Source organism: Telmatherina bonti (genome assembly GCF_933228915.1).
Source record: "Telmatherina bonti genome assembly, chromosome: 2".
In the NCBI taxonomy this organism is placed as follows: domain Eukaryota; kingdom Metazoa; phylum Chordata; class Actinopteri; order Atheriniformes; family Telmatherinidae; genus Telmatherina; species Telmatherina bonti.
Window position 1 is genome coordinate 31,550,629 of NC_136620.1, and position 15,050 is coordinate 31,565,678.

Here is a 15,050-nt window from a genome sequence, read left to right on the forward strand (position 1 = left end):
AAAAGAAGGACAAAGGCGAAAGATAACACACTAAAGGTTTAAATAGGGAAAAAAAAAAAAAACCCTGAGAAATACCATAAAAACTTAGTGGTATCAAGTGAAAAAAAAAAAAAAAAAAGTTTTTGGACCATGTGACAAAAACTAACTTAATATTCAAGACTGGAATCATCAAGTTGTTTGTGACTCCAATCCTGTTTGATTAAAATGAGACGCCACAGTGGTGCAGGTGCGTCCACAAATCCCAAAACACACTGCTGTGCTGGTCAAAAGTTGTGCGCTTAGATGTGTTAATGGGTTGCAATGAGGTTCAGCTTAAAACTTTGTAGTGAGGGCACGGTTTAGGTCCTCACCAGCATAGGGCACTTCTTCACTCTCCTTGTTTCTTTCTTTGAACACTCCCAGAAAATCCCAGGACTGAAGAATTATTCTGTGACAGAAGATCAAATCCACAATCCAGGACACTGCAATAATAATTACCATGGAAGAAAACATGGCTAAAGTCCTGTAAGGAAAATATTGTTTAATAACTCCATTCTCTTCCCTCCAACCAGGGAACAGTAGTGCAGGGGGGACTCCAAGCAGAGGCTCTCCGCTCAATCCTCGAAGCAGCAACCCAATGCCGAAGCCGCTAATAGCACCGTAAGTATTTGCACATCGGAAATGCAACACGCAGACCAGCTGAGGGAAGATAATGCAATAGATGAGGTCCCCGCTTACAAGCCAGAGAGAGAACACACTGTCATTTCCAAAGGCCAAGCCTGTCCCCGCCACGCCCACCAGCAACACGCTAATCCGGATCACCCACTGCAGCTCTCTTTCTGAAGCCTGTGGGAACGAAAGGAAAAAAGGAACAATAAAACACGTTGCAATGATATGAGTTGAATCAAAACGCGCTCACACACACACACACCTTCTTCCTCAGTGTTGACTTGTATATGTTTTGTGTAAACATGGATGCCGAGGACAGCAGCACAGAGTCCATTGAGGACATAACAGCTGCAGCTACAGCACCAATGCCTAACACTGAAACCCAGGTGGGTGTGAGATGTTGCAGGGCAAGTGGCAGGATCTTCCCTGCATCTTTACGTTCAAAAGGAGGGGGGAGACCGTATTCTGTCTGGTTCCAGTCTTAAAAGAAAAGGAGAGGAAGGGAGAAAATACAGAGGCAGAGAAAGAAATGATGGGATTGGGAAACATTTTTAAGATTATGGTGATGGCATCAACAAAAAACATGGTCAAATAAAGCACTCAGGATGCCATATTTGTTACTATGATGATGGGCTGAAGGTGTTAATAAGGCAACAGATATTCTACTCTAAAATCTTTCTATAAGAGGAAGAGGAAGAGTACCTGCAGAGGAAGCCACGGCTCCGATGATGACTGAGGGGATTCCCATAATGAAAACGGTTCCAGCAGCAGCAAAACATGTGATCTGAGCCTGAGCAGAGGAGGCTGCAGAGAGGATTCTCTGGTACAGAGCTTGATATGACAATCCCCCTAAAGCCTACAACACATGCAACACATGCCTCGTCAGTCACAAACTCTGCACTTATCAAACAGAAGTGGATCCAGCATACTGAATAATCTGTGACTTGTACTGAGTAAACCTACTGCAGTGCTATAACGCTAAAGTTGACATGTTGTGGTTAGCCCTGTTATTATTATAAGATTTTTACAATGCTTTCATTTGTGCATTTTGGCTAATTCAGTTTGCTGAAGAGTGCCATGACTCCCTCCTTGGCTGTGCTGGAGTTCCTGTGGTGTTTTGCTACGCAGCTTACAAAGCAGTCAAACCATGAAGTTTGCTTCAAGTTTAAATGTATCAATATTATACGTTTTAATGGGTGGCAGGTGTTTTTGGTAGTACCTTATACATAACAGAGAAAAACACAAGCTGGAATTTAATTGATGATTGAAGAAGTCTTTTCAGCCGCGGGAACGTGTAAGAAAGTTTCAGCTAGATACAAATAAGAAATCATATACTATAGTTATACATTAATCCAGATTGTGGGTGCTTATATTTGGATCTTATCCCAACTGCTGTGAGAAACACAGATTAACATCTCAGTCAGGCACACCTCTGTTGTGTTATATTAAGTTTTTTTTATTTATTTTTTTTTTATCTTGTTTAACTATTCATTTGGATGCTATACTAAGAGAAATGCTGAATCAAAACATGTGTAATTCTTGGATCATTGGATATGTTTATTACCAGGATCTTTTTTGGGTGTGATTTTTTTCTCCTAAAGGAACTTTTTTTCTACTATGACACTCAAGTGGTGTCACAGAAGAGAACTGACCCCAAAAGATGAATTTTAACCACAGCAGCCTTATGCAATGAATATTTGGAGAAAGCAGGACCTCCACACTGCATCATGTTACAAGAGCTTCAGCAAATAGCATGCCCCAGGGGTTCAGAATTATAAAATAAAAACAACTAAAGAGAAAAATAGATGTTTTAGGGTAATATATTGATGGCTGACATTACAGGCATTCTACAAATGGGGGTACGTGTTTGTATTATTAGGTGAATCAGTTCAGGTGGTCAGGATTATTACACATGTAAAAAATGTACATGCATGTTCATTTAAAACAGTGGTTCTCAAACTAGGTGTCACAAGATAATTTATTTATTTATTTATTTAATGTTATTTTATTTTATTTTTGAACCAGCACTGTCAAAATTAAAACATTAATGCAGACAGAAATCTTTGAAATTAGCATTAATTTTTTCACACATTAACTGTTAAACAACAAAGTTAATACACATGCCATATTAACAATCAGAATGTGCCATTACTTCACAAGAGAAGCTGATTTGGGGCATGTAGGTGCCATATAAAAGCAATAAGGCACCAAACTTAACTTAATCTACTAAAAACCACTTTATCCTCCTTATTTATAAACAGTTTTCCAGCCTAACACTTAGAGGATGCTGCAAGATTAATCATTTCACATGTCGTATTAACCACTCGTTCGTCATCGGGGGTGGGGATCACAAACACTAACATATTATCTTAGGGTTGTGGCTCAAAAAGACTGAAAACCATCAATTTAAAACATCTTCTATCTACATCTTGAAAAGTTACTCTAATTATCTGAAATACTAGATTTTTAACTCATTAATTATTAATCACGTGTTAGTATAAATACATGTGATTAAATATTTTGCAATCTTGTAGATCTGTTGTGATAACAGTTGTTATGCACATGTAAATTAGTAAATATGAGTAAATGTGTAACATGAATAAAAAAATATATTAATAAAAATACTGAAAAATTGATTACATACACATAGTACTTTGTATTCAAACAAAGACCGAAATGTGGAGTTATGATTTGCAGGTTATTATGCAGTTCTTTTACTGGTCCAACTCGCTGGAGATCAAAATGTGCTGAATGTGGCCCCTGACCTAAAATGTAACCTAACATCTTAGGATAAGGGGGTATTCTGCAGGGGGGTAATGTTTAAAGAAAAAAAAAAAAAAAAAAAAAAGCTTGAGAACCACTGTTTTAGGGCACGTTGAACTGTGGTGTTTCACTTGCGTGTTAACTGGTTTGTGTATCAAATTTGCAACTCCAACTGCCATTGGGCAAGCGTTAACGGATACCTGGGATAAGTCACCAGCCCAGACAGGCTTTTGGGGACGGGTCATTTTAGTGTGATTTATTCTCCTAATATGCATGTTTTTCAAACTCTGGAAGGAAGCAGTGTGTTCTTTCTGAAGTTCCCAGAATAAAGACACATTTGCACATGAGTACACGCAAGCTCAACGCAGCGACCACAGCTGAGATCAGAAAACCTTCTTACTGTGAGACAAAAGTGTTCAGCTTCACACCTCTACTGACAACATCATGCTAAGAAAACACTCAAGCAGAAATCTGACAATATGACGAATGATGTAACATTGAAAGAACAATTAAAATGTGGTAAGTAGGACATCAAAGAAATATGCCAAAGGAGGATGAGAAATGATGAACAGCAGAAAGCTTAACATGGAGCCAAGATAAGAAGGAATTTAACTTTCAAATGTGTGAGCTGTCCTAATCTGAGGTCAAATAGATTAACTAGATGCAAAACAAAAAAAGCCCTTTAAAAAAAACAAGATTGAAATAATTACCTCAACTACATTAGGAAACGTTTGACAAATTTTCTTTTTCCAATTTAAAAATACATTTCGGCTTGTGTCAAAGTGGTTGTTGGTTACATAAACTGTCAAGTAAATAACAGTATGGCGCTTTGGGTTTCTTTGTTCAGGTACATTTGCACTTTAATTCACATTTTGTACTTTAAATGTGCACATAATTACACACAAATGTTGGCTGGTTATTTATTGATTTATGTGATTTTTTTCTTTCAGTCTGTGAAAGAGAGAAGAATTAGTAAAGTTTTCATAGTTAAGATGGCAGAGATTGTGTGTAAATGAGTGTGTGGGATGTGGTTAAAGGTAAAATGGTCTGTTAGCTCACCTAAATGGTGTCCTTCCCTGAGTGTTTGATTAAAGGTTTCCTCAGGGCCCTAAACACTCTTTAAAGACACACTACAGAACTTTCGCTATTTTCCCCGTCATGCACCCTGTCAAAAGCTAATTTAGCATCTATCTTGCAGCCTACCTGACCCGTAAGCTCTCTCCAGACAGCAAAAGGCGACCTTACAATCAGTTGTTTTGTCCATTTCTCTCTTATAATCTTCTTGCATGTCTTTGCTGAATCAGCGATGTTGGCTGTTTAAAACAGTGAGTTGCTTATAATGCTGGGAATCGAAACGTCACGTCATGTCCTGGATGTAAAAATAGTATGGTTTTTGGTTTCTCAGCTTCAGGACTCTGCTGGATCACAGTGGCTCTAAAAATGCACATGATAGATATCACCGTGTCATTAAACAAGTCCGGGACGCGGTTAAACTGTTACATAATGCATCTTTAAAGATTCCAGGAGAGGTCATAAGACAGGTGGGTGGGGCTTAGACTAATTATACTCAGGTTTTAGGTTGGGAAAATGGTTTTTAGGCTTAGCCTATTATGTGTATTTTAATCATCCTTGGAGTATGTAGTTTTTTTATACTTACAGACTTTATTTATGAAGCTTTCAGAAGGTAGTTTGTGTTTTTTATGTTATATGAAACATCTCTGTTGAGGGGGAAATTGTTTAGCCCAATCAGCAACTGACGAGATAAAATGGGGCCAGTTGGCTGCACTCACATCGGAATAGTCCGCTAGACTCGGTCCGATGTGCACTCGGCTCAGCTGTGGATGTATCCATGCGGATCGATATTGTGTTCACACTGCACTTCAGTCAAATAAGCCAAAACATTAGAATAATATATCCTCATTCTCACCAAAGGTGGCGCTGCATTAGTATTTAGCAAAAGAGAGGACACGACCCACGTGAAGAAGAAAACTCAATTTCCTCTACATGTGAGCTAAACATGGAGCGTGAAACTGTCACTGTGTTGAGCTTTTTATTTTGTGTTATGCAGGTATACTGCAAAAATACACTGCAACAATGAGCGCGGTATAAACAACAGATAAGGCAAAAGACCCTTAATGGGATCGCTATGTATTTACCCACAATGCAATGCAAGTCAAATGCAGGAAGTGACTTTTTTTGTAGTCCGCTTCCTGTATTTGATCCACTTAAACCAGGGGTGTCCAAAGTCGGTCCTCGAGGGCTACTGTCCTGCAGGTTTCCCATGTATTCCTGTTCCAACACATCTAGCTTCCACTAAATGGATCAAACAGCCAATGACGTGCACAACTGATTAAGCTCTACTACTAATTAATTTGAATCAGGTGTGTCTGAGCAGGGATACATAGAAAACCTGCAGGATTCTGGCCCTCGAGGACCGGAGCTGGACACCTCTGACTTAAACAGACCAAGACCTGCATTTGTACGAGGACCGGGTCCGCTTCTTTGATCCGAGTCAGAATTTGTTTGGCACATTCACATTTCCCCAAACAAAGCAGACCTTCCGAGTAAACAGACTCAGATTTGATTCAAAAAGGCCCTCAATTAGGGAGCTGCTGGTGGAGGCTGTTTGAGTTTTTTCACAACAGTCTGGTGTAATGCCCTCTGGTCTATGACTTTCATTCACCAATATAACTTTTGTATTGGAGTCCTTTGGGTGGATTCACTGCTTTCCAGCCGCTCACACAGGCCAGCATTCTCAGAAGAGCGTAAATCATTGTGGCTTCTTTCATGTGTATTTTAATGTCCCAACTTTTTTTTTTTCATAAAATGAGTTGTTTGAGTTGCAAAACTGCAAGACACACAAGCAATACAAAGTTAATTAAAACTTTTTCCTACCAGTAACAGCATTTCATCAACCCATTTTCCAGAGTCTGCCAACTCCAGCTCGCCTAACCATGGGTGCCCACCATGTGATTGGTTGAGGGGAGGTGTTTGTGAGATGGCAGTAACTGCAGGACTGAGCACCAGAAAAGGAATGCAAAGCCACTAAAAGAGAGAAAACAATAGTTACACATTAAGCCATTTGGGGGCAACTGAGTTCAGCCATTCTGTTTTACTCAGAAATTCATGCTGGTTCTGCGTTTGTGCTTGTATTTCTTACCAGGCTGACAAAGACAAAACAAAGCTGGATAATATCAGTATATGCAACTGAGTAGAGGCCTCCAAGAAATGTGTAAATGATGGAAACAGCTGCTGAGATGATGATGGAGAGCGCAGATGACAGCCCAAGAATTATGCTCATAGTTCCTCCTGAAAATACAGAAAATATTCAAAGATGGTATAATATCAAATTTAGAAGTCACATTTTAAAATGTAGCACACATGGTGATGAAAAAAAAATCATTTCAAAGCAAAGCACTATGTAGAACAAAAACAAAAAATTACAACGCAGAAGAATCTGAGAAGTGGATTATAAAAGCAGATGGCTACTCTTTGCTTTAAATCTTTGCTTGTGTCTCGGTGTTACTTTTGCCTTGACTGGGAGGACAGGAACACTGTGGAGGATGCATGTTTACACTCCTGACTAGTTGATTGTGGTCTGCAAGCCTGTGCTGTGTCCTGGGTTTGCATGTAGGCCTGTCACGGTAACAAATTTTGCCATGCAATTGTCTCAGAAATTCTTGCTATAGACAATATTATTGCGTTAAGCAATTATTGTTGTCATTTTGAGATCATTTTCAACCAAAATAACAATAATGCCATAATAATGCAAGTACACCCTTTCAAAGATCAACATACTTTAATTTGTAAAGAACATTTAGTGCCATGTGCAGACTAGACTCATCCAGTCCCCAGTCTACTAAAACAAATCAGGATTGCTCCTGGGGTTTTGGCAATGTGGTTATCTGGATCATATGGTCTCCAAACACCAAGTAATACAGTCACATACTCTATGGTCAAGCTCATATAAGGGGACATGTTTGGACTTAACCAGAGGTGGTATGATAAAATGTCATTTTCATGTCATTGCAAAGTTGTGGAATTGCCATTTGTGACATGTTTGTTCATCAAGGCAGTTCATACTGGCTGTGAAATGTTTGCACCATTTTTCAAAATGTCGTCTTTTTAACAACATTAAAGGGCAGGATCACTTTACCAACCACGCTGTCTGAGTGCACACTATGTTGCACTGTCTTGTTGGTGGGTAATCTGTCACTTAAACACCCCGGTGATTGTGGACTATCGGGAAGATGGAGCTAGCATGTTTGTTAAGATCTTAAGTGCAAATGGAAGCTTGTCGTATTGCCATGTTTAGTTAATATGTCTTAAAACAAATGTGGCAGAAAAGAAAAACAAACAAAAATTATTGCGTCTGTCAAACTTGTATTTTCTCTTATTGTACTCTTAATTGACTCATAGCTTACTGCGACAGGCCCATTTGCAAGGTGTCCGAGCCAAATCTGTGCCGCATGTGGTCACGTTGTGTTGTAACACAACACCTCATGAGATGAGTTGGATACGAGCTCTATTAACATGTTTAAGTAATTAATCATGGTATCTCTGTGCGTAAAGCAGTCCTTCAAACAGCCGGTCAGTGTGTGAAACAGTAACAACATCCCACATGGTGATACTGGAGCCACCCCATCAGTCAAATTGCTGCATGTTGTTGTGTCACTGTCTCCATTACTGGAGACCCATCTAAAATACCAACTATTTTTTGGACTAGTTTAAGAACTCCGCAGCAGGCACTTGCTAAATAGTCTAACATCGGCACGTTACACCACTGTAGTCAGAGTTTGAGACTTTGCGATGCAGTAAAGTTGTTTCACAATGCAGACATGAGAAAGAGGTTTTGCGTATTAAAAATGTAATATGAAACAAACATAATGACATAAAGACTGAGAAATAATGAAGTTATTTACCCAAAGCAGCAAGGATGCAAGCAACCCATAATATGTCACTGATCAGAGCTGGAAACAAGAGTATTGCAGTGAATATGTTGCCATAGCGAATCTGAAATGGGTCCAGCATAGTGACGTAGCGCTTCGACCTCATCGGTTTGGCAAAAAACAAACCCCCTTTAAGAAACAAGAAGATACAAAGAGTAATATTAACTGAACAGCAAATAACAACCTTAATGTATTTTTGTTTGTTTTTTTTGCCATGTCATGACACAACTAGTCATTAGTCGTACAAAAAACCAAATTTGAAATATCAGGTAAAACCTTCAATCCACAATCTATAAAGACAGGCTAACAATTTACTTATTTTTTAATTGTTCAACAACAAAAATGACCAAAATCACGTGTCTGATTTAAGCAAATGTAAGCTGCAGTCATCCTCCAATTCATTCATACCCTTTCATTGAAGAAAAGACTGAATTTACAACAGTCACTCAAATAACTGGAGACTAAAAAAAAAGGAACAATAACTTAAAACTGGCTAATTTTTAATTTAGTGTTGTAAGACAGTGTTTTTCATTTAATTGAGTTAAAGAAAAAAACAAACAAACAAATTGGTCCTGGACAAATTAGAGCATTTTTCTGATGAACGGTGGGATAAAATACCTGTCAGCAGGTGCAGTTTCACTGAAAACATGAAAGTACTATTCAACAAAATATTTGTTATTAATGATGTAACATATATCATCTGCTCAGATTTGTTTGCTTTTTTTTTTTTTACTTTTTTTTTTTATTGAACCATAATTAGAAAAAAATAAAATTTTATTAAAATATTTATTATTACTTTGGTCGATTTCAGCTTATTTTGCTGGCAGCAGATTTTTTTCCTTCCTTAACCCTTTATAGGGCACTCAATGAAATACCTTTAAATGAGAAAGTGTTGAGCTAAAATTGTCCTTCTGGTATGTACCAAAACCTTCATTCCATTGTTACATTTTGCCAAAACAAATTTGCTTTATGCTGAAAATGAAAGAAAACAAAGTGATCAAAAATAGTCACTTGCTTGATAAAGGCTTAATGGGACAGTATGAGTAAATTTGAGAACAACTCTATTTGCTTATATTATATGGTTCCCCATTTCCTTAAAAAAGTTAGTACGTGAGCCTAAGTGTAGTTGCACAATCTGACATCTTACACAAGTGGCCTAAACTCTTCTGGCAGATGTCACAGAAGATTTTGACTGGGAGTGTATGCACCTAGTTGCTTTGCAAGTTTGCTGCAAACTTGGCAAATGCTGTTCCATTCATTTCACACTGCTTTAATTAAATTTGCAATAAACCGGTTTCAGCAACTCAGCTGCTTAATGACAAACATTGACAACAAAACTTAGAAAGGAGCCGTGCAGAAAATAAAATCCAAAAAGCAAAAAAAACCTAAATAAAAATGTTCCCACATTTTCAGAAGATTAATAATTTACAGCCTTGATTAATTTGACTGTACTATACTAAAAATCTGAAATTCCTGCTTTATACGGGGTGACTGACTGAATATTCTAACAGGATTAAATGTTGGACTCCTTTTATTCACACCTCCTAGATATCCTCCTGACTACCAGTAGTTCAATTTGTCCTCTGTGGAGGACCTTTGTAAACCTAAATACCTTCATCTCCCTGCATGCTACTGAACTAACACCTTTTGGTCTTTAAAGAGGACATTTAGTGCTTTTAAATGGTACATCATTTGTGGAGTTGGGGCTTTATGAACGTTCTTTCTCTCTTCAAGAAAAATGGCCTCCATTGCAACAAGCATGTTTTATGGGAAGAGCAAAAGTGTATAACACTTTTCTTTGTGCTGATTTTTACTTGAAATTTTGTAGTTATATTTTCACTGAATATCTTATAAACACATTAAATCGTTTCTTAGATAAATATAACTATATTTTACCACAATATTTAAAAGTTTAAGCAATGTCCTCCGTAGTGGACATTTGTAGTTACACATATTTTTTTCCTGGTAGTCAGGAGGATATGAACCTGAAAAGTTTATTTTTATTATGTGTTTTACTTGATTGGTAACATATTGTCTTAGACAGCTTTAGTGAAAGCTTTTCATAGTCTGAGGTCTTCATTTATGTTTGTACTTTTAAACATGAGGCTGAATACAAAGACTGTTGATAACTGTGTATCACTTTTTACTGCACAAGGCTCTAATTTGTCTTCTCTTTACCACTTTTTTAGGTATTTTTAGTTTGTTAACAAGACACGAGTCTGTATTTTTATTTCAGTGTAACATCTAACACACCAGCAGTGAAATTATATGTCTACTGAAAGTACAATATCTCTTGTTAAGTAGATTATTTTCAGACAATACAGTGAAAAAGTAAACATACTGTGCAATTGTGGTTTAAAAAGGTCAGATAAATCATTAAATCACTTTACTAACAGTGTGAAATAAGCATAACCTTGAACTTTACATTATAATATTGAAGCATCAGTTGTTTTGGCTACTTACCGAGAACGAAATTGATAACATAAGCAGGGGGTCCCATAGCCCAGATGAGACCTTGAGTAGGAGAATAAACAGCTTCAGCAGTTCCCATAATGTAACCTCCACCAACCCACGTTGCTAAAGGAAAAAGCACAAAAATGACTAATTTAAGAATTGAGCCATAAAACGCAGAAAAATGTTACATAGAAACAAAAGTTGTACCTGTCATTGTAAAAATCCCAACCAGGACATTGATGTTGCGACCACCAACAATGGAAACTTCACTCTTGCTGCCAGTGCATGTCTTCTCAACTTTCTTGGATTTTTTAGATCCCCAGACTCCAATCACCAGGATGAAAATATAAAAAACTACCACACACACCAGTCCTGGGACATCCACTGCCATGATGATCTGGTTTTCAAAACAAATGGAAAGTCCATTTATTAAACTGATATTTTAACATACAAAAAACCAAAAAGCACTGAAAAGGTTGGAAGAGCAGAAGCTGTTGTTAGTGGTTGTTTAACACCAGGACTGTGACACATTGACAGTGAAAAGTCACACATTTTTCTACAATGAAGGGGCATCACAAAATGATGAGAATATTTTCAGCCATTTCAACTGGACCTTAACAGACTATTCACAAGGCAGAGAAGGAGAACTGATAAAACATGATGCCAGCTATGCCTGATTAAGGTTACAACCCTAACCACACTATTTACTGTCTTTTCTGATTCTGGCTAAACTATATACCTAAAATTCATCTGAAGGGTTTTGGTTTAATTACAGTTTCCATTTTAATGACACCACATGCAAAAGCTGCCGAAGGGGAGTTTTAGTGTGAACCAGTAAATTTGACATAGGAGGTGTGTAAGTGAGGGTGGGGTTAAAACTGAGGAATTTTGTTATTTTCCTATGAGTATCGGTCTAAAGCTTTCCCAGAGGAGGTTGTTGTTTGGTTGAAATTTTACGCATGTGTACAGACTGGTTTCATTATTTTTAGATCCAGTATTTTTCCACCAGGATTTGGTTTTTTTCACTGTTGAAAAACTCCTCTGAATCAGAAAATAGTGTTTTCTTCTCTCTCCCTCTCTCACTATGCTTTAAAATAACTGTGTAATTCAGTGTTAAAACTGTAATTGTAAATAAAGCCTTTATGGTTCATCGTTAGTTTGTTTGCAGATGTAATTGTTTTACATGTACTTATCAGTATCAAGCCAATCATCTTGACATTGGCCATGAACTGAAAGTACTCACACGCACAGAATGACGAGCCGCTGATTGGTCTTCCGCTTACTTCATATCTGTTATATCCACCACATCCAACGGATTATTAATAGTCAAAAAGGCGGTACTTTATTACTTTATGTGCTTGTGTGTTTATGTTCAGCACTATGGAATAAGAATTTAAGAGCAGCAGTCTCAAGTATATGAAAAATTGTTGAAGTACAGAAGATGATGCTGCGAAAACTGAACCAGCTGTCCTTTACATAACAAATGCCAAACAGGATTAACCCTCTGTTGAGTAAAAGAAAGTGCAAACGACATTCTCATGTGGTGCGCTAATAATAGACAAGGGGTCCATCTGTTTACAAGCTTCTGTAAAGCGCATACTAGACAAACGGAGAATGAATCTATTCACACATCTGTTCACGTTCACTGTTCTGTCGATAATAGAAAATATTCATAAAAACGTCTATGCATGCCACAGCAAGCCATGACAGATATTGCGCTATGGGCTCATTGTTGTGGTTACATCACTCATCGCTGTGCAAGGGCTGGATTTATTTTTGTAAATAGCCTCAAAGTCACAAGTGTAAGCACCAATAAAACACCAAAGACTTTAGAGACTTAGATGCAAAACAACAACAATAAACCCCTGCATGTACCAAAGTATTTGTGCACTCAATAAAATACAAATCAGATGTGGTGCAACAGCGTGGCAAGCTGCAGGCACTAAATGATGCCGAACTTAAACTAAATATGCAGAAGTCTAAGTTCAGCCTTAATGTGCTACTCCTTTGAACAGTGGACTTCAACCAGACAAAGATAAGGTCAATGTGGTGGTTAATGTACCTGCCCCACATGGCACAACCTCCCTGTGATCCTTACAACATGGTGCATTTATTTCATGCTTCAGTACTTTATGTAATGTTTACTCCATAAATTATTCATACCATATTAGCAAAGGAAGTATCTAAAAAATAATAGTATATAAGATCATCTTGATTCCTTAACAATGCATTTTGATGATGCAAGCTGTTTTTTTCAGATACAAACTTATATGAGACTTCCTTTCCTAAAATGTGACAAAACTGTCACTGATGATGATGGTCAAAAATAAATGTTTAAAAATGTACTTGTACTATCTGATATCCATGATGCTGTCATCTGTCCCCACATGCCCATGTAAGAAGGGAATCACTAGAGACCTTTGCACATACATAAAATGCAATGTTCCTCGCCGCTTTTGCTCATAGTTCACCTTTCATTGTCCCAGGTCTGCTAAGTATGCAAGCAGCCAAGAGTCAACACAAGTAAAAGTATTTAAAACTTTTTTTTACAAGTAGATTTTTGAAATAGTAATTAATAGTACAATTAACTTAAGTGAAACTAAGGTGAAACAGGGTGTTATAATGACTATGTTAATTTCAAAGCTGGATATTTTAAACACTATTCAAAACTGCTTTTATACATAATAGACTATCTTTTGTTTCTGTTATACTTAGAGTGAAATCTGCCATGGAAGCTAAAATGTTTAGATTTCATTGCTAAATGCATCCAAGATTTCTCAACTTTGTTGCATACATTTATTTAAAATATTGGAGTAACTATCAGCCTTTCAAAGAAAGAAAAATAAAACGATAATGGATGTCTCTGCTTCTGTCTCCTTTATGGGTGAACTACATGAAGAATGTAAATTTGGATGGATCCCTATTCCTGTCAGGGCACAGGGACATAAACAGTATGAGCAGGCACACAAACACACACACAACCAAGAACAGAACAGTTCTGTTTACAACCCTCATGCTGTCTTATAAAGACACTACTAGGCTAATTCTAAATTTGTGTAAACTACACCTCGTAGTGAAGACAACTTAATTCTCAAGCCATGGTGTGTGATTTTTGGATTGCATGCCAGCACAGTTAGGCTGCAGAAAAAAAATCTGAATCCTTTAAATGAATTGTCCAGACATTTAACCCCTTTGACAATGGCAAATATCCCAGCCTTATAAGTTTTTTTGTTGTTGTTGTTTCTTTTTTTTTTTTTTTACCAAATGTTTCTCTATTCGTAAATATGGCAAATTCTAAACATTTCGTATACGAGCTGTGGTAAGGAGCCAAAGTTAAATCGCTGAGAAGGAAGAAGAGAGGAACAAAGAGAAAAAACATCGCACGTGTTTACAGCTACACAATTTCACACGTATCTGATAGCACATGCGTGCAATAAAGATACCTACAGAAATGACTGTACGTTTGTTGGCGGGCTATTTATTTTAACATAACAGGGTAAAAATAACGCTGCGCAACTTCCGCCTTAAGTAAAATAGTGGGCCATCTCAGCTGTGCACACTAGCACAAATCCTTCTTTTTATAACACAGATATGAGCAGTTTTTTCCGTGAAGACTACTTGTTTTTCGTTATTAAAATTCTCGCGTGCTATAATGCTATATCTAAAATGTTATTTAAGGTCGGCTCCTCCTTGGATTTAACTAGTTGCATAAAAATATAAACTATAGCTGTAATACATTGTGTTAAACCCTACCTCTGTATCGTGGTAAGGCTATATCTTCTTCACTGAACCGCTGCCTTTTACCAGCTTCTATTGTAAAGCTGCCGGCCGGGCGGGCTGCATTCAACACTCCCCACTATGTTTTAAGGACAGTCTGTGCGTCCTCCTTTTGTTCCTTATAGCCTCTCGGCTCTGAACGCTGTGTCCATTTGAGATAATTCTGACACGATACATTTATCTAAAACATGCCCTTACTCGAAGTGCGGGGGTGGAATTGCCCATAAGAAGGAAGGAGTGGACGTTTCCTTGTAAACCCAAACAGATTGCGAAACGTTTTTACTTGAATGCACCCTGAGGAAGGAGGCAACCTATTGTAAGGCGGTATCATTGCCTCTTTTATAATTGTGCCTGCTTATATATATATATATTTTAACCACTGAGACGCAGAAGGTGGCAGTAACTAGCGTAGGAATATCTTTTCCAGTTAAAGGTATCTCTCATACATGTTTAACTGTG

At 37.5% G+C, this 15,050-nt stretch overlaps 1 protein-coding gene across 1 annotated transcript; it reads right to left on the reverse strand.

Annotated features, from left to right (window-relative positions):
• Positions 1-312: 312 nt before the first annotated feature.
• On the reverse strand, positions 313-11,205 carry LOC306769190 (high-affinity choline transporter 1-like; the record flags this gene model as incomplete). The annotated part of the gene is made up of 8 exons (XM_079257756.1): positions 313-825; positions 911-1,128; positions 1,351-1,504; positions 6,307-6,456; positions 6,572-6,720; positions 8,334-8,489; positions 10,824-10,937; positions 11,022-11,205. The coding sequence occupies 8 exons, from the start codon at positions 11,203-11,205 to the stop codon at positions 313-315; spliced, it is 1,638 nt and encodes a 545-aa protein (XP_079113882.1).
• Between the last annotated feature and the right edge of the window lie 3,845 nt (positions 11,206-15,050).